This window comes from Coregonus clupeaformis, unplaced genomic scaffold (assembly GCF_020615455.1).
Source record: "Coregonus clupeaformis isolate EN_2021a unplaced genomic scaffold, ASM2061545v1 scaf1704, whole genome shotgun sequence".
NCBI lineage: Eukaryota > Metazoa > Chordata > Actinopteri > Salmoniformes > Salmonidae > Coregonus > Coregonus clupeaformis.
Window position 1 is genome coordinate 48,087 of NW_025535158.1, and position 20,024 is coordinate 68,110.

At 44.1% G+C, this 20,024-nt stretch overlaps 1 protein-coding gene and 2 pseudogenes across 1 annotated transcript in view; all 3 read right to left on the minus strand.

Moving 5' to 3' along the window:
• Position 1: 1 nt before the first annotated feature.
• Positions 2 to 7,792, minus strand: LOC123487409 (annotated as a pseudogene).
• An 81-nt stretch (positions 7,793 to 7,873) lies between these two features.
• LOC123487410 lies at positions 7,874 to 8,653 on the minus strand (annotated as a pseudogene).
• Positions 8,654 to 9,338: 685 nt separating this feature from the next.
• Positions 9,339 to 20,024, minus strand: part of LOC123487411 (protein mono-ADP-ribosyltransferase PARP14-like) — a 28,601-nt gene continuing 17,915 nt past the window's right edge. Inside the window, exons 2-6 of the mRNA XM_045218653.1 lie at positions 11,123 to 11,150; positions 10,622 to 10,858; positions 10,235 to 10,462; positions 9,687 to 10,025; positions 9,339 to 9,634 (exon numbers count right to left, since the gene is read on the minus strand). Of these exons, the coding sequence (XP_045074588.1) occupies positions 9,339 to 9,634; positions 9,687 to 10,025; positions 10,235 to 10,462; positions 10,622 to 10,742 (984 nt within the window). The 5' untranslated portion in view covers positions 10,743 to 10,858; positions 11,123 to 11,150. The remainder of the gene's footprint in view (positions 9,635 to 9,686; positions 10,026 to 10,234; positions 10,463 to 10,621; positions 10,859 to 11,122; positions 11,151 to 20,024) is intronic.

Consider the following 20,024-nt stretch of genomic DNA (forward strand, 5'->3'; position numbering starts at 1 on the left):
CTCAGGCCCTCCAGGCAGATCAGGGAGTCAGGGCCCTTCTTCTCCAGGCGTATCCTGACCGTCAGCTCCCTCTGCACGGCCTGCAACTTCTGCAGGTCCTCCTGGCTCAGCTGGCTGATGTACGGGTTCTTGATGGTTTTCTCAGTTTGCTCCTTCACTATGTGGTTTTTAACCAATTCTGGGCAAGCCTCACAGCCTGGGGGTTCTCTGCACAGCTGGAACACGGTTGGGGCAAACTCCTCTCCCTCCATGACAAAGTTATCATGGGTAGAGTGCTCATCACTGGGTCCCATAAAGAAGGTTGTCACTGAATCTATGAAGAAAGAGCACACATAACATAAACTCCTTGACAAAATGTCACTTGAAATTGTAATAACTATAGTGTATTAGTACACATTGAGCTCATATTGTCTTCTACCTCACACTTCAATTCTCACTGACCTTTGAACTTGGTTAAAATGCTGTTATTCTCCACTCCCTCTCCCACTCTCCTCTTCATGCTCTCGTGGAACTCAGTCATCATGGCGGTCTGGAATATCAGGATCTTCACACTTCTCACAAACCGTCTCTTTCTCTTCTTCACAAAGTCCACCACTGCGTTAATCATGGCGTCCCCAACAGCAGAGGGACTCGCTCCACCCTGGCCTGACAGACAGACAGATGGGGGCAGACAGACAATAACATGGCTATGGAGGCAAACAGAAAGACACAGATGGAGACAAATGGACAGACAATGACATGATGGAAGCAAATCTGTCCTTGAGAGTGACTAATCACAAGAAAGGGAAGGAGACAAGAAAATATGGAAGGAAGGAGACAAGAAAAAGAGCGAGGCATAGTATGTGTGGGGAAAAATAAAAATAAGCAGAAAGTCGTATAAAGAACAAGATTATTTGAAAATGAGGCTTAGAAAGTAGCAGGTAGTCCCTTTCAGAGCACGTGGAAGCAAAACATATGGCCACTCCACAACCTCAGAGTAGGAACAAAGAACACAACAGAACAGGCCAGCACACTGCAGCCAAGTACAACAAAAACATGCAACTACCCTGGACAGTGTAGTCCAATAAAGACCATTAAAGCAGAGTACCTGTTCCAAGAGCTGGGAAGGACACTGAGGTGAACTTTTGCTCCTCACACTTCTTGAGAACATTGTACACAGCCTCTTTAATGATCTCAGGGTCATTGTGTCCCACAATGTGCATGATGTGTCTGCATGGGAGAGATCCTGCTGATGTCATTATCATTCTGCATGGTTGGAATCTTGGGGATTTGACTGTAGAGAGGCATAAAAGGAAAGGTTTAGATGTCAAGAATCTGTTACTAAAATGTACAATCAATGCACATCAGTGTTGTAAGACCCATGGACTGGACTCCGACTTTAGACTTTTACAAGACAGTATCAAACAGTACTGACATTGAATCTCATTCACAGCCAACATGACTACCAGTATCCTTTTATATGTTGACTCAAGGACATGGATACACACCAATCTCTGAGCACTCCAATTCCACCTTCAATCCAGCTCCTTCTAAAATGGATTTGGACACACCTGAAGAAACAAAGACATTAGTACAATATGGCTCTTTATCCTAACATGCTGACCAGACCGCACGTATGCGTGCGTCAGCGTGCGCCGTTAAGCGCATGTTGATTTTGTTCCTCCCACACCAGACACGATCAGGACACGCAGGTTGAAATATCAAAATGAACTCTGAACCAACTATATTAACTGGGGACACGTCGAAAAAGCATTAAACATTTATGGCAATTTAGCTAGCTAGCTTGCTGTTACTAGCTAATTTGTCCTGGGATATAAACCTGAAATGTACAAGGTCCTGTACTCCAACAATAAATCCACAGATAAAACGGTAAACCAAGTTCAGGCTTCCTTCAGGCTTCTTCTTCTTCTTTGGACTTTATATGTCGGTTGGCAACCAACTTTAAGATGCATTACCACCACCAACTGGACTGGAGTGTGGACCTCAGTTCATCTTTCAACCACCCACGTGGGTATACGCTCCTAAAAACCAATGAGGAGATGGGAGAGGCAGGACTTGCAGCGCGTCGAGCTTCACAAATAGAACCAAGTTCTATTTTAGCGACTGGGGCACGCAGACGCTCGCTGATGCACGCGAGCAATGTGGGTGCAATGATTGAATAACATGTATTTACTGTAGCTTGCTTCCTGATCGTGTAGCTGTAAACAATGTTCATTTGGATTTCTAACATTTCAGATATTTACATGTTAAACATCCTTATAAGTTGTTCCTTAGTATTTGTCTTAGTAGCCTCAAACATGAAACATTGGTTACCACACCTATTCTATTGTCAGAGGTACAAGTCACCTGATTTGAGGTTAAAGTCCTTATTGGAGGAGTTGACAATGACATCAACGGCCTCCTTCGTGATGTCTCCTGATGAAACTTCAAAAGTCATGCCTGACCCATCTGCATGCTGTACACACCCAGAGAAGGTGATGACACCTGTCCAAAGAAGCCTGCACCTAATTAAAATAACATGTTTAGACAAGAAGTTTCTGTGGAAACAGACACACTCTATAGAGGCAGCAGGGTCTCAATGGTTGAATATTTTTGGGGAGACTTTTGGAAGGCTGTGAGTTAAGCTTTACCAGAGGGCTGCTGTGATTGGCCAACATAGGATTTGGGATATTGTGATTGGCCAACATAGGATTTGGAATGTTGTGATTGGCTGACACCTGTGAACTCTGCCAATTATTCCCTTGTGTCTGACCTTTGAATTCCCTGACAAAGCACTGTAAACAAGATATTTAAAAGTGTGGAGCATTTAACAAACATATCTAAGAGCACAACACACACAGACAAAGGTGAGATTATCCCAACAATACAATATCTGTGTGATGATAAACACTGAATCTGATTTTCAACCATTTTTCATCTTCAAACTTACATCCACAGTTTGGGTGTCACTGGGGTGGACCACGATGGCCACCTCTTTCAGGTGTGTGGAGTTTCTTCTCCGGCTGAAGTCTTTGACCTCCTGCAGAAGACGCTTGGACACCAGGCCCTTAGGGAATCCCATGTTCCCAGTGCCAATTGCAGGGAAAGACAGGGATGCCAGCCTATGCTTTTCTGCCTTGCTCAGGCAATCTCTGATGATCGTTATCAACATCTTAAATCACAAACACATGGACAATTTTAGAACATTTTTACTAAAACCTTTCGATGCACTGATCACTCCCACTCTCAATAACCAGTGATTAATTTGAGCCGGATCCTGCTGGAACAGGATCCGGCACCTCTCAGATTTGACTTTGTTTGTTCCGGCACCTATTTGCCCAGATCCGATACCTCTCGAGGCATGATTTATTAATTGTTTAAATGTTCGCACTATATACATTCTAATAAAAGCGATCAGCGTTAAATCAAGTTGCCTCCTCGTTATTTCTCCCGCCCCACAGAAAGACCATCATGTAAAAGCGCCAGGATCCTTCATCCTATCCTGCCACACTGATTCCAGACCTGCTCTCTTCTTTGTACATAGAGGTTATGGGGAGGGCGGGTGGGGGTAAGTAACTGATCTTGACACAGGTCTTGGTAGTGCTGGTGAGCTAGTGAAGAGGTTCCTACGTGAATCACATTACGTAGCCTAGGCTGAGTCATCTCCCTACTGAAGTTGAATCGTGGGAAAGCCAAATAAAAAATGGATGGGAAAAGGCAATCGAGCTTGATGACATTTTTCAAGTACAAAAATCAGGAGAAAGATGGTGAATCGAAACCAGAACGAGGCCAGAGAACTGTCAGTGCCAGAGTAGTGAGGGGCAAACTGTTCTTGATGACCACGGTCAAACGACCCACCCCTCATCACTGTCAAACGCTTCCCTAAAACACTTTAGCGAGTAGGCCTTCCTAATTGACCTGGCCCAGGTATCCTGGATGGATATCGATCTCATTCTGTCAGTAGAGGATGCCTGGTTGTTCTTTAAAAGTGCTTTCCTCTCAATCTTAAATAAGCATGCCCCATTAAAAAAATTCAGAACTAAGAACGGATATAGCCCCTGGTTCTCCTCAGACTTTACTGCCCTTGACCAGCACAAAAACATTCTGTGGCGTACTGCATTAGCATCGAATAGCCCCCCGCGATATGCAACTTTTCAGGGAAGTTAGGAACCAATATACACAAGCAGTTAGGAAAGCAAAGGCTAGCTTTTTTAAACAGAAATGTGCATCCTGTAGCACTAACTCCAAAAGGTTTTGGGACACTGTAAAGTCCATGGAGAATAAGAGCACCTCTCTCTCAGCTGCCCACTGCACTGAGGCTAGGGAAACACTATCACCACCGATAAATCTACAATAATCGAGAATTTCAACAAGCATTTTGCTACGGCTGGCCATGATTTCCACCTGGCTACTACTACCCGGTCACCAGCTCTGCACCCTCCGCTGCAACTTGCCCATGCCCCCCGCTTCTCCTTCACACAAATTCAGATAGCTGATGTTCTGAAAGAGCTGCAAAATCTGGACCCCTACAAATCATCTGGGCTAGACAATCTGGACCCTTTCTTTCTAAAATTAGCCGCAAATTGTCGCAACCCCTATTACTAGCCTGTTCAACCTCTCTTTCGTAATGTCTGAGATCTCCAGAGAATCGAAGCTGCCGCGGTCATCCCCTCTTCAAAGGGGGTGACACTCTAGATTCAAACTGTTACAGACCTATATCCATCCTGCCCTGCCTTTCAAACGTTTTTTGAAAGCCAAGTTAACAAACAGATCACCGACCATTTCGAATCAAACCGTACCTTCTCCGCTCATGCAATCCGGTTTTCGAGCTGGTCATGCGTGCACCTCAGCCACGCTCAAGGTCTTAAACGATATTATGGCCTACCGCGATAATAGACAGTACTGTGCAGCCGTCTTCATCGACCTGGCCAAGGCTTTCGACTCTGTCAACCACCGCATTCTTATTGGCAGACTAAATAGCCTTGGTTTCTCAAATGACTGCCTCGCCTGGTTCACCAACTAATTCTCAGATAGAGTTCAATGTGTCAAATCGGAGGGCCTGTTGTCTGGACCTATGGCAGTCTCTATGGGGGTGCCACAGGGTTCAATTCTTGGGCCGACTCTTTTCTCTGTGTATATCAATGATGTCGATCTTGCTGCTGGTGATTCTCAGATCCACCTCTACGCAGACGACACCATTTTGTATACATCTGGCCCTTCATTGGACACTGTGTTAACAAACCTCCAAACAAGCTTCAATGCCATACAACACTCCTTCCGTAGCCTCCAACTGCTCTTAAACACAAGTAAAACTAAATGCATGCTCTTCAATCGAAAGCTGCTGGCACCCGCCCACCCGACTAGAATCACTACTCTCGACGGGTCTGACCTAGAGTATGTGGACAACTACAAATACCTAGGTGTCTGGTTAGACCGTAAACTCTCCTTCCAGACTCACATTAAGCATCTCCAATCCAAGTTAAATCTAGAATCGGCTTCCTATTTCGCAACAAAGCCTCCTTCACTCATGCTGCCAAACATGCCCTCGTAAAACTGACTATCCTACTGATCCTTGACTTCGGCGATGTAATTTACAAAATAGCCTCCAACACTCTACTCAGCAAATTGGATGTAGTCTATCACAGTGCCATCCGTTTTGTCACCAAAGCCCCATATACTACCCACCACTGTGACCTGTTCGCTCTTGTTGGCTGGTCCTCACTACATATTCGTCGCCAAACCAACTGGCTCCAGGCCATCTATAAATCACTGCTAGGCAAATCTCTGCCTTATCTTAGCTCATTGGTCACCATAGCAACACCCACCCGTAGTATGCGCTCCAGCAGGTATATCTCACTGGTCATCCCCAAAGCCAACACCTCCTTTGGCCACCATTCCTTCCAGTTCTCTGCTGCCAATGACTGGAGCGAACTGCAAAAATCTCTGTAGCTGGAGACTCTTATCTCCCTCTCTAACTTTAAGCATCAGTTGTCAGAGCACCTTACCGATCACTGCACCTGCAACAGTAGCCCACTCAACTACCTCATCCCCATATTGTTATTTATTTTGCTCATTTGCACCCCAGTATCTCTATTTGCACATCATCTCTTGCACATCTATCATTCCAGTGTTAATACTAATTGTAATTATTTTGCACTATGGCCTATTTATTGCCTTACCTCCATAACTTGCTACATTTGCACACACTGTATTTGCAATTTTTCTGTTGTATTTTTGACGTTATGTTTGTTTTACCCCATATGTAACTCTGTGTTGTTGTTTTTAATCGCACTGCTTTGCTTTATCTTGGCCAGGTCGCGAGTTGTAAATGAGAACTTGTTCTCAACTGGCTTACCTGGTTAAATAAAGGTGAAATAAAAATAAAAAAATAAATTAAAAAAATGAAAACATTGACACTACTACAGCCAGAGTCTTCAGAACAGCCTTAGGAGGCTAAACGTCACAGCCAGAGGTCCGCTACATGGCTTTGAGCAAGAAATGGACTCTCAGGAGTTAAATGGACTCGACATGGTGAGAGACATTGTGGGAGGATTTGAATACTAAGGTAGGACATTTTTGTCCCTTTACAAACTTGTTCTTTACTGTGAAGGTAATCTGAATATGTGCTTCATATTATCACATAGGCAGGAGGCCTATATATTCTCATATGTGTTCTGCTGTAGCCTACATTGATTTATTTTATTTGAAGTTATATTCTGATATTGTGATATTTGTTCTACTGCTACATTGATATCTTGAAAATTATATTAAATTGGGTTCTTGTAAGCCCCAGAGCTGAGTATGTGTGCATATGGCGGGTGTTCTGCAGTGTTGTCTAAAAGTTTGCTGTACATTGATTAAGCTATAGAAAATTAAGCTATAAGAAATGTGGACTTATTTAAGCCCCGCAGCTATACTCAAGTATGTGGGCATACTGCACTATGTTCCGGGACCTCTCAATTTACAAATTAAGCACTGTCAATAACTCACAGCTTACCTTCTCTGCTGAGCCAGCTCCCTGGTCCCAATGGGGGCAGACAGTATGGATCACTCTCTGACATCGCGAGGTTGTAACCGTTGGTGACCACAACGTCACCATAGGCCAATCTGATGGTGCGAGCCTCATCTGTGGCTGCTGATTGGAGCCCAGGACCGGCTGCCTTTAGAATGGCATTGGACACAGCACCTTTACTCAGGTCCGCATCCTCAGAGATGGTGTTGACGATGCCATCAGACTAGAGGTGTCAAAACAAATGACCAAACATTAATGAAGCGAGAAGGGAACAGCTATGTATTTCTATTAAAACATAAATTATGACTTCTACAAGACAGCTGTCATTCCAGATAAAGAAGAGTAGAATGAAAGGTAAACCAATTATACATCTTATACTCTGGGTTATCTGATATTCATGTACTTCTTACCATACATGTATTATATAACAATGGTTTACCTGGTGCTCTGATAACTACAGTAGGTGTACTCACACATTCCTCCTGGATATTTCCTTCCTTAGAATGATCTTCAGACCCTCTTGTGTGCGATTGGTCTGCAGGATTTCCCCACTGCCCGCCCTCTCAAACTTCCTCTCTTGGCCATACTCTCTCCTCTGCTCCTCTCGGTTTTCATGATCATTTCTTTGAGTTCCGCTTTCTCTAGCTCCTCCTCCCCTATCTCCACGTCCTCCTCTACCTCCACGTCCTCCTCCTCCTCTACCTTCTCTACCTTCTCCTCTCCCTCCACCTCCTCCTCCTCGGCTGTGTTCCCATTGCCTATGTCCCCATGGTGACTGTCCCTGATATCCAGGTTCTTCATGTCTGTAACTATGTTGTCCTCTTCCCCTTCGTCCACTTCCCCATTGTCCCCTTCCCCTATGTGCACCCTGCGGAGGCATGGTCATTTTGGGTGCAGGTCACTGAATGTTTTCTGGACAGCACTGGCCAGGGCTCTCACAGTGTTGTCATTGTTGTCCACCAGGTGAATCTCAGTCAGGGAGGTCTGACCCCTCAGGTTCTCACAGTAGTCACGCACTGCCACTGCAATGGTCTCAGTGCACAGGTCCAGAGGAAAGCCGAATATCCCAGAGCTGACCGGCCGGGACGGCAACAGTTGAGCAGTTAACCTTCGCAGCCTCCCTCAGGCTCTCATTCACAGCTCGTTTCAGACGCTGTATGGCTGTTCTCCGGTCAAAGTCTGTGAACCGTGGACCGACCGCATGGACCACATACTTACAGGGCAGATTGCCTGCATCTGTCACAATGGCGTCTCCTGGCTGCAGTCGGCGGTTATTACGGACATGTTGATCACTGAGCTCCTGCAGCCGTGGACCAGCAGCCTTGAGTAGTGCTAAAGCCAGGCCTCCAATATGCTGCAGGTCTTCATTGGCTGCATTGACTACTGCATCCCGCTTTTGAACTTGCAGATGTCAGCCATACTGACGGATACCAGGATTCCATTGGATGTCCTCACATCACAGCAGGATGAATGTCCAAACCCTTCCTCCTCATCTTCATCGTCTCCCTCTTCTTCCTCCAGCATGTAGTCTTCCTGCAGCAGCACCACACAGCTGTGCTCCTTCATCGCCATGTGAAACAAACATGCTTCCCTTCTCTTGAAGTACTTCTTTGCTCCAGGCTTCATGATGGTGAGCTCATCAGTGCATAAGGCTGCTGCCATCTTCTGAAAGGACCTATTGGCCTTCTTGACATAGAGACGGGCTCCAGAAAGGAAAATGTTTGGCCTTCTAGGGGTCAAAGCGGATATTCAGCTCATCACCCTTGGCAAAATGTTTCCAGTCCTTAGATTTGTTCTCCTGGATGAATTTAACCACGGCACAGGACTTGACACAGACAGCCTCTTTGACTCGTGAGTAGTTTTCAACAAAGTCCTGCAGACTGTTGCTGACCTCTCTGACCGGGTCCTGGAAGCCAGACACAATGATTCTGTCTCTGCTCTCTGGGTGAAGCTTTATCACCACCGTTATTTTCTTTAGGGAGTTGTAGGTATCCACCAGCTGGTTGTTCAGATCCTTCCACTCAGGCTTCCTTAGCACCTCCTGGTCCTCCACCATAAGGCTCTGCAGGGACAGGGCAGTCTTCACCCTCTGCTCTGCATCAGCCAAGGCTCTGTCTGAGCTGCCAGTCAGAAGCACCTCTCCACCCTCCACGCTGTACACAGCACTGATGCCCGGGACGTGAACAGGTCCTGGGACATCTCCATACTGTCCACTGACCGCAGGAAGTCCAGGAGGTGGGGGTCCAGCTTTAGCTGCTTCTTATTCATCTTGATCTTCCTCTCCAGGATCCAGTTCTGCACCTTGTACACCTCTTGGACAAGACCTGAGAGAACCAGCTTCTTGGTGTCATCTTTGTAGGGAAAATCCCATATCTGGGGCTTCGTCTGCTACACACTTCCGCAGTCCTTCCTGCTGCAGGATGTAGAATATGGCAGGGGACATGTCCATCTCCTCCGAGATGCCGTCCCTCTGCCTCTCTATCTGACTCATGGCCCTCTGCATGAGGTCTTCCACCGGCCCCCTGAGTCGTTTTGTGTCTTCGGCCAGACCTGCAACTGTCAGAGACCCTTTGGAGGCATCCATAGCCAGGACAGCATCCTCTTTCACCACCGAGTGGACTTCGTTCTTCACTGCCTTCCACGCTGGGGGCACTTGCAAAACACTCAAACACTGCACATTGAGCCATGATATCACGGAAGACAATCAAGGCATTCTTCTTCCATCCGTCTACATGTTGGCTTGTTAGTCCTTTCTGCCTTAGCAGGGTTGGCAGAGGACTGAGTTTTACCTCAGGACTATCCATGTCTACATGACAGAAGTGGGCCTTCATCTGGTTAGTGATGAGGGACAACTGTCTCTTCATGGAGAGGAATTTCCATATGGCAGAATGCACACTCACTATGAAGGGGTCAGGCATCTTCCACCTTGGCCTCTCCTTTCCATACAAGGCAGTGCCCAAGGACTCGTAGTATGGATACACATTGACTGGGACTTTGTTAATTACAAGGCGTTTATTTAGAGTGGTTTCCACAACTGAAACAACATAGATAACGGACTGTCTGTCATAGCATGAAATAAGGGAGAAAACTGAATATTTCTGTTAGAGGCCAAGAGACTGCTGCAGCAACAGAATAGCAAGGCTACATTTAATTAGTCTTACAATAGAAAGTAGCAGATGACCAAATAAACAAATTGATTAACATTTATTTAATAAAACAGTTAATTCAAACAGCAGGTTTTACCTTCTGGTGCGTGGAAGGTGACAATGGCTGCCTGCTCCTCAGGAAACATAGTGATGTCCTTTGCTAGGCCAGCCCACTTCTCAATGTAGAGCTCCAGCATATCTTGAGGTATGTTGGAGGCCAGGTTCTCCACTCTCACACTCTGGCCCCTCTCTAGCAACCGGCCAATCAAACCCTGCTTCTGGAAACTCTTGTTGCTCTTGCTCTCAGTGAGGAACCGCTCCACATCTAAAGACAGACAGCAATCATATCCTTAATATAATGTACAACAGTTCTTGAAATTATGATCCCTTCGTGTGAGGGAGAGATCTGTTTTATAATACTTCAGAAGTGAAATTCATTGTTTATTTTTGTTGTTAAAAAAGGTTATTTGAAATGGTGACCTACCTTTGGGATTATTGAATGTCACGACAGCTCTGTTTGTCTCACTGATGACCTCCAGGGAGAAGTTGTCTTCCTCCAGGCCAGAGATGGTCTCCACCAGCAACGACAGCATTTCTCTCGGCATGGTCTCAGGAACCCTCTGCAGCACCACAGCAGAGCTCTGAGGAGACACCTCAGCTCCACCCTCCGCTCCAAGCCCACTCTCAGAGTTGGGAGCTTCCTGTGCTTCTCTTGACACATCTGGGATTAAACATATCCAATAATCTCATTCATAATTTCACCTTTCTCTGACTTCATTGGCACATTTCTGCCTATGACAAATTTATGAGGAGCTATGGCCTGATAAGGCTGCCTTTTGCAATGCTGTCTAATGATATGCCAATAGGGATTATTATGAAATGTATTTGGCAATACATTCAATATAATAATATTAGGTCAATGGAATGCATTAACAAGTCTGATCTGTTCTATCTAACCACCACAGAAGCAAGGAAAGGATGTTACCTGATAATTCATTACTTGTAGCACCAAGCTGGAAAACATGCAAAACAAACAAACAAACAAAATGTTATTGTCAAATAGTTAACCAATGGGCAACTTTTATTTCAGCTTTTATTTCTTTCATCACATTCCTAGTGGGTCAGAAGTTTACATTTTCTATAAGATTGAGGAGAGGGCTTTGTGCTGGCCACTCCAATACCTTGACTTTGTTGTCCTTAAGCCATTTTGCCACAACTTTGGAAGTATGCTTGGAGTCATTGTCCATTTGGAAGACCCATTTTGCGACCAAGCTTTAACTTCCTGACTGATGTCTTGAGATGTTGCTTCAATATATCCATATCACTTTCCTTCCTCATAATGCCATCAATTTGGTGAAGTGCACCAGTCCCTCCTGCAGCAAAGCACCACCACAGCATGATGCTGCCACCCCCGTGCTTCACGGTTGGGATGGTGTTCTTCGGCTTGCAAGCCTACCCCCCTTTTCCTCCAAACATAACGATGGTCATTATGGCCAAACAGTTCTATTTTTGTTTCATCAGACCAGAGGACATTTCTCCAAATAGTACGATCTTTGTCCCCATGTGCAGTTGCAAACTGTAGTCTGGCTTTTTTATGGCGGTTTTGGAGCAGTGGCTTCTTCCTTGCGGAGCGGCCTTTCAGGTTATGTCGATATAGGACTCGTTTTACTGTGGATATAGATACTTTTGTACCTGTTTCCTCCAGCATCTTCACAAGGTCCTTTGCTGTTGTTCTGGGATTGATTTGCACTTTTCGCACCAAAGTACGTTCATCTCTAGGAGACAAAACGCGTCTCCTTCCTGAGCGGTATGATAGCTGTGTGGTCACATGGTGTTTATACTTGCATACTATTGTTTGTACAGATGAACGTGGTACCTTCAGGCGTTTGGAAATTGCTCCCAAGGATGAACCAGACTTGTGGAGGTCTACAATTTTTTTGCTGAGGTCTTTGCTGATTTATTTTGATTTTCCCATGATGTCAAGCAAAGAGGCACTGAGTTTGAAGGTAGGCCTTGAAATACATCCACAGGTACACCTCCAATTGACTCAAATGATGTCAATTAGCCTATCAGAAGCTTCTAAAGCCATGACATCATTTTCTGGAATTTTCCAAGCTTTTTAAAGGCACAGTCAACTTAGTGTATGTAAACTTCTGACCCACTGGATTTGTGATACAGTGAATTATAAGTGAAATAATCTGTCTGTAAACAATTGTTGGAAAAATTACTTGTGTCATGCACAAAGTAGATGTCCTATTCGATTTGCCAAAACTATAGTTTGTTAACAATACATTTGTGGAGTGGTTGAAAAACGAGTTTTAATGACTCCAACTTCCGACTTACATTTTAGTCATTTAGCAGACGCTCTTATCCAGAGCGACTTACAGTTAGTGAGTGCATACATTTTCATACTGGCCCCCCATGGGAAATGAACCCACAACCCTGGCGTTGCAAGCGCCATGCTCTACCAACTGAGCTACAGGGGACTTCAACTGTATGCTCTTTAATATTAGCCACATAAAGAATGTATTATCCATCAGTTTGAATGTATTATCCATCAGTTTCGAGCCAAGGCAGCACTCATTTAGCCTACAGTTAAACTCTTTTAAACCAGAAGTAAAATCTTGCATAATTTGGTCAGCTGCTTGCTTGGATTTTAGTTTTTGGTCCAAAAATATGGTAAAATCAACAGAAATTCAGCTAAATATATAGATATACAGTACCAGGTTTGGACACACCTACTCAATCAAGGTGTTTTTCTTTATTTTTACTATTTTCTACATTGTAGAATAATAGTGAAGACGTCAAAACTATGAAATAACACATATGGAATCATGTAGTAACCAAAAATTGTTAAACAAATCAAAATATATTTGAGATTCTTCAAATAGCCACCCTTTGCCTTGATGACAGCTTTGCACACTCTTGGCATTCTCTCAACCAGCTTCATGAGGTAGTCACCTGGAATGCATTTCAATTAACAGGTGTGCCTTGTTAAAAGTTAATATGTGGAATTTCTTTCCTTCTTATTGCGTTTCAGCCAATTAGTTGTGTTGTGACAAGGTAGGGGCGGTATACAGAAGATAGCCCTATTTGGTAAAACACCAAGTCCATATTATGGCAAGAACAGCTCAAATAAGCAAAGAGAAACGACAGTCCATCATTACTTTAAGACATGAAGGTCAGTCAATCTGAAAAAGAATTCTGAAAGTTTCTTCAAGTGCAGTCGCTATGATGAAACAGGCTCTCATGAGGACCGCCACAGGAAAGGAAGACCCAGAGTTACCTCTGCTGCAGAGGATAAGTTACCAGCCTCAGAAATTGCAGCCCAAATAAAAGTACCAGTCAAAAGTTTGGACACAGCATATTTTATTTCTTTAAAAAAAAAACTATTTTCTACATTGTAAAATAAGAGTGAAGACATCAAACTATGAAATAACACATATGGATTCATGTAGTAACCAAAAAAGTGTTAAACAAATCAAAATATATTTTAAATGTTAGATTCTTCAAAGTAACATCCTTTGCCTTGATGACAGCTTTGCACACTCTTGGCATTCTCTCAACCAGCTTCCCCCTGGAATGCTTTTCTAACAGTCTTGAAGGAGTTCCCACATATGCTGAGCACTTGTTGGGTTGAGGTTGGGTGATTGTGGAGGCGAGGTCATCTGATGCAGCACTCCATCACTCTCCTTCTTGGTCAAATAGCACTTATACAGCTTGGAGGTGTGTTGGGTCATTGTCCTGTTGAAAAACAAATGACAGTCCCACTAGCGCAAACCAGATGGGATGGTGTATCACTGCAGAATGCTGTGGTAGCCATGCTGGTTAAGTGTGCCTTGAATTCTCACAAAGATACGGCGGTTGGAACTAAAAATCTCAAATTTGGACTCATCAGACCAAAGGACAGATTTCCACCAGTCTAATTTCCATTGCTCGTGTTTCTTGGCCCAAGCAAGTCTCTTCTTCTTATTGGTGTCCTTTAGTAGTGGTTTCTTTGCAGCAATTCGACCATGAAGGCCTGATTCACGCAGTCTCCTCTGAACAGTTGATGTTGAGATGTGTCTGTTACTTGAACTCTGTGAAGCATTTATTTGGGCTGCAATCCGAGGTGCATTTAACTCTAATTAACTTATCCGCTGCAGCAGAGGTAACTGGGTCTTCCTTTCCTGTGGCGGTCCTCATGAGAGCTAGTTTCTTCATAGCGCTTGATGGTTTTTGCGACTGCAATTGAAGAAACTTTCTTGTTCAAAGTTCTTGAAATGTTCCATATTGAGTGACCTTCATGTCTTAAAGTAATGACGGACTGTCGTTTCTCTTTGCTTATTTGAGATGTTCTTGCCATAATATGGACTTGGTCTTTTACCTAATAGGGCTATCTTCTGTATACCACCACTACCTTGTGTCGTTACGTGACTTACTTTAATGTATGACTGTGATTTATCGAATCAACTAACTATCTTTCATTGTCACTCAATTGAATTAATCATGTAACAATTAACTCATTAGGAATTTGGGGGCACCACAGAAGAAGTTGTTTAACGAGTTACCATCTCCCGAATTAAACTCTTAGATACATATATGTTATATATATCGATAACAGTCACTTATTAAATAATTACCTCTTATCAGTCTCATTCTGAACGTTGCATAATCCTTGAACCTGCAAGAACCCTGACCTTACTGATGAATCAGCAATCCACAAATTGGCTTAATTATTTATTTACTAACTAACTAAATAATAACACAATACAAACACACACACCCACACACACAGGTTATTGATTACTAACGTAATACAATGAAAACAGGTTCCTAGTGGACTGGACTAACAATAGTATGAATGCTTGGAAGGGAGAGACAGAGATTCAAACTATCGTTGATACTTTGGAGACTACGCTCACGGAAATACAAATGTTTAGCACCCGCTCATTCGGATTAGAAATGCAACATGTATTTACTTGTAGCTGTCCTCGATAGTTGAGTTGATGATGTAGGACTCTGGTTTGCCCACCAGAGTTCCCAATGTCCTTGGTGAGTTTCTGGTCGTAGTGGTGGTTAGAATGGATACTTCAGCGTACCCTGTAGTTCATAGAGTTGATCTGTTAGAATAGATACTTCAGATGTACCAACGGTTGTCTGAGAGAGATTGTCCTTCCCAACTCGTGTCTTTAGTGAAAGTTCTCTAGACGACTATACATGCCAGCTGCAGACTGAGATGATAAGGTCTAGTGTGTTGTCTTCTTCTTAACCTCGTGTAGAGATTGAGTGTTTCAGAGTTTCTCACCATTTCAAATGTGTGGACTAATGTCTAGAGGAGGACTGAGCATGCCCCCATTCTCATCGACGGGGCTGTAGTTGAACAGGTTGAGAGCTTCAAGTTCCTTGGTGTCCACATCCCCAACGAACTATCATGGTCCAAACACACCAAGACAGTCGTGAAGAGGGCACGACAAAGCCTATTCCCCCTCAGGAGACTGAAAAGATTTGGCATGGGTCCTCAGATCCTAAAAAATTCTACAGCTGCACCATCGAGAGCAACCTGACTGGTTGCATCACCGCCTGGTATGGCAACTGCTTGGCCTCCGACCGCAAGGCACTACAGAGGGTAGTGTGTATGGCCCAGTACATCACTGGGGCCAAGCTTCCTGCCATCCAGGACCTCTATACCAGGCGGTGTCAGAGGAAGGCCCTCAAAATTGTCAAAGACTCCAGCCACCCTAGTCATAGACTGTTCTCTCTGCTACCGCACGGCAAGCGGTACCGGAGTGCCAAGTCTAGGTCCAAAATACTTCTCAACAGCTTCTACCCCCAAGACATAAGACTCCTGAACAGCTAATCATGGCTACCCGGACTATTTGCACTGCCCCCCCACCCCATCTTTTACGCTGCTGCTACTCTGTTAATTATTTATGCATAGTCACTTTAACTCTACCCACATGTACATATTACTTCAACTACCTCAACTAGCCGGTGCCCCCGCATATTGACTCTGCACCGGTACCCCCTGTACATATAGCCTCCCTACTGTTATTTTATTTTACTTCTGCTCTTTTTTCATAACACTTTTTTTGTTGTTGTTTTATTTTACTTTATTTTATTAAAAATAAATGCACTGTTGGTTAAGGGCTGTAAGTAAGCATTTCACTGTAATGTCTGCACCTGTTGTATTCGGCGCATGTGGCCAATACAATTTGATTTGATGTGATTTGATGTCTCACGTTTTCTGGTCTTTCTGGTCTAACCATTTTGTAACATTTAGCTCACGCTTCAGGTCTTCTGGTCTGGTAGAAATTCAACCATTTGGTGGTTCCAGGTGACAAACCTTATAACATCCAGTTTACACCATAATCTGCTTGGTCTTCCTTTGGTAATGGAGCTGTAGTTTAAACCATTTTGCCATATTCAACAAACTACACACAATACCCCATGACAAAGCTAAAACATTTTTTTTTAAATCTTTGCTAATATATTCAAAATATAAAACGGAAATGTACATATGTATTCAGACCCTTTACTCAGTACTTTGTTGAAGCAACTTTGGGAGCGATTACAGCCTTGAGTCTTCTTTGGCAAACCTGTTTTTGGGGAGTTTCTCCCATTTTTCTCTGCAGATCCTCTCAAGCTCTGTCAGGTTGGGTGGGTAGTGTTGCTGCACAGCTATTTTCAGGGCTCTCCAGAGATGATCGATTGGGTTCAAGTCCGGGCTCTGGCTGGGCCACTCAAGGACATTCAGAGACTTGTCCCGAAGCCACTCTTGCCTTGTCTTGGCTGTGTGCTTAGGGTCGTTGTCCTGTTGGATAGTGAACTTTGCCCCAGTCTGAGGTCCTGAGTGCTCTGGACCAGGTTTTCATCAAGGATCTCTCTGTAATTTGGTCCGATCATCTTTCCCTCGATACTGACTAGTCTCCCAGTCCCTGCCGCTGAAAAACATCTCAACAGCATGATACTGCCACCACCATGCTTCACCATAGGGATGGTGCCAGGTTTCCTCCAGATGTGACGCTTGGCATTCAAGCCAAAGAGTTCAATCTTGGTTTCATCAGACCAGATAATCTTGTCTCTCATGGTCTGAGAGTATTTAGGTGCCTTTTGGCAAACTCCAAGTGGGCTGTCATGTGCCTTTTACTGAGGAGTGGCTTCCGTCTGGCCACTCTACAATAAAGGCCATATTGGTGGAGTGCTACAGAGATGGTTGACCTTCTGGAAGGTTCTCCCATCTCCACAGAGGTACTCTAGAGCTCTGTCAGAGTGACCATTGGGTTCTTGGTCACCTCCCTGACCAAGGCCCTTCTCCCCTTATTGTTCAGTTTGGCTGGGCGGCCAGCTCTAGGAAGAGTCTTGGTGGTTCCAAACTTCTTCCATTTAAGAATGATGGAGGCCACTGTGTTCTTGGGGACCTTCTAGCTACAGAAATGTTTTGGTACCCTTGCCCAGATCTGTGCCTCGACACAATCCTGTCTCTGAGCTCTACGGACAATTCCTTCAACCTCATGGCTTGGTTTTTGCTTTGACATGCACTGTCAACTGTGGGACCTTATATAGGCAGGTGTGTGCCTTTCCAAATCATGTCCAATCAATTGAATTGACCACAGGTGGACTCTAATGTTGTAGAAACATCTCAAGCATGATCAATGGAAAGAGGATGCACCTGAGCTCAATTTCAAGTCTTAGAGCAAAGGGTCTGAATTCTTATGTAAATAAAGTATTTTAAAAACAATTTAATTAGCAAAAATTCTAAGAACCCGTTTTCGCTTTGTCATAATGGGGTGTTGTGAGTAGATTGCTGAGGACATTTTTTATTTAATCCATTTTAGAATAAGGCTGTAACGTAACAAAATGTGGAAAAGGTCAAGGGGTCTGAATACTTTCCGAAGGCACTGTCTATTAGGAAATATGTTCCCAAGTATTCCCACAAATAAGAAAAGGAACGTGATCGTGTCTCAATGTAATCAAAGTATGAAATTATTGATATTTTCAAATACAATCTATTTTTTGGTTTAGTTCTGGTCAATTTGCAGTGTACAAATTATTATAATTATTTTCCTGCCCACGACCATTCACTCTGACAGAAATCAAATAGTTGCCTACCCCTGGCCTACAGTAAATGCAGAGTTGTAGTGCTGCCAAAATGCGGGGGAGTGGCGCTCCATCACTCTTTTCAATTTGAGAATACATGGAGCTGGTAAAAATATTTTCTGGAAAATTAATTCAGCTAAATTCTAAATAAATTATATTGAATTACCACAAAAATTCCATGGAAAACGATAGAATGACAAAACAAATAAATATGTATAGCAGCCTAGAGGTAACCAACTCACTGAGTGCACTGCTGAACTGCAGAAGTTGCAAAGTATGTTGAGTATTGGGAACGTGCTAGGTGGCGAGCTCTTTCCTGTTCCAACATGCTCTGCGCTCACTCTGAGCGGGCCAAATCTGACATAACAAGAACAGCCACAGACAGAAAACTCTGAGGGATTGCTACAACGGCTGTCCTCAAAACAGTATTTATGGACTTGGGGGCTCATGCATGACGCATTATAAACGCCACACTATGAACTCGCCCTGTCCTAGTGTAGCCTGCAGTGCTTAATTTGTAAATCAGGAGGTGCCAGAACAAAAAGTGCGCAGGAGAGGGTGGTGACTAGGGGAACTCTGAGTTACCGGAACAAACTAAAAAAACTTTTAAAAACGTTATAATAAAGCATTGCATGCATTCATGGCATTTGCATAGTGGCATTTCGCAGTAGAGTAGAGGCACTTACAGAAGTGGCACATTTTAGTAGCCTAGTGCCCAGGAAAAATGTGGCCTTTTATAAACGCATTTCATGCAATTCTATATCATTATACAAGACTGGAGACTTTGGCAGAAGATTTGTAATACCTAATACCGAACAAATGATCTAAATGACAGCCTACTTTGACACTGATAAACTGATTTAAATTAAAACGACGTTGTCTTGAACCCATCAAGAGGCTAGGTGTGTGGAAACACATATTGTAGGCTACAAAATGAGGAGGAAATAATTGTCCTAAAAATTCTTTCCAGTTCCACTGACTCACCCAATGATGTGAATTCCATGAGTGAGTGTGGAAGAGGTGACAAAATGATTGTTGTCTATCAAGAATGACAAGCCACCTGGGTCTAACAATTTGCATGGAAAATTACTGAGGATGATAGCGGACGATACTGCCACACCTATTTACCATCTCTTCAATCTAAGCCTACATTAAAGTGTGTGCCCTCAGGCCTGTGTCACGCCCTGGTTCTGGGGACTATGTTATGTTGAGCCAGGGTGTGTAAGTCTATGTTTAATTTTCTATGTTGGGCTGAGTGACTCCCAATCAGAGGCAACGAGTGTCAGCTGGGTGTCTCTGATTGGGAGCCATATTTAACTGTTTGTCTTGCACTTTGTGTTTTGTGGTTTCTTGTTCCTTTTGGTTTGTGTATCGAAGGACTTCACGTTTCGTTCTTTGTTTTGATCGTGTGATCTAGTCAATAAATATAAATATGTTCACCCGCAACGCTGCGCCTTGGTCCTCTCTGTTCGACGAGCGTGACAGAAGAAACCACCTTAACCAGACCAAGCAGCGTGTTCAGGAGCCATCGCTGGCAGATCTCCGTGGCAACCTCGACTGGATCAAGCAGGCGTGACGAGGAGAGAGGATGGACGTGGGAGGAGATGATTGCGAGTCTGGCAAGAGGGAGGAGAGACCCCCAGGAAATTTTTAGGGGGGCTCACGACGTCGGGCCAGCAGGTGTACGGGTTAGAGCGGTGCAAAGCGTTGGCAGAGAAGGCCGCCAGGTTAGGGGGCCACTGGGCACAGAGGAGAGGGAAAGTGTGGAGGCACGGCGAGAGGTACTGGGGTGTGTTACCAGTCCGGTC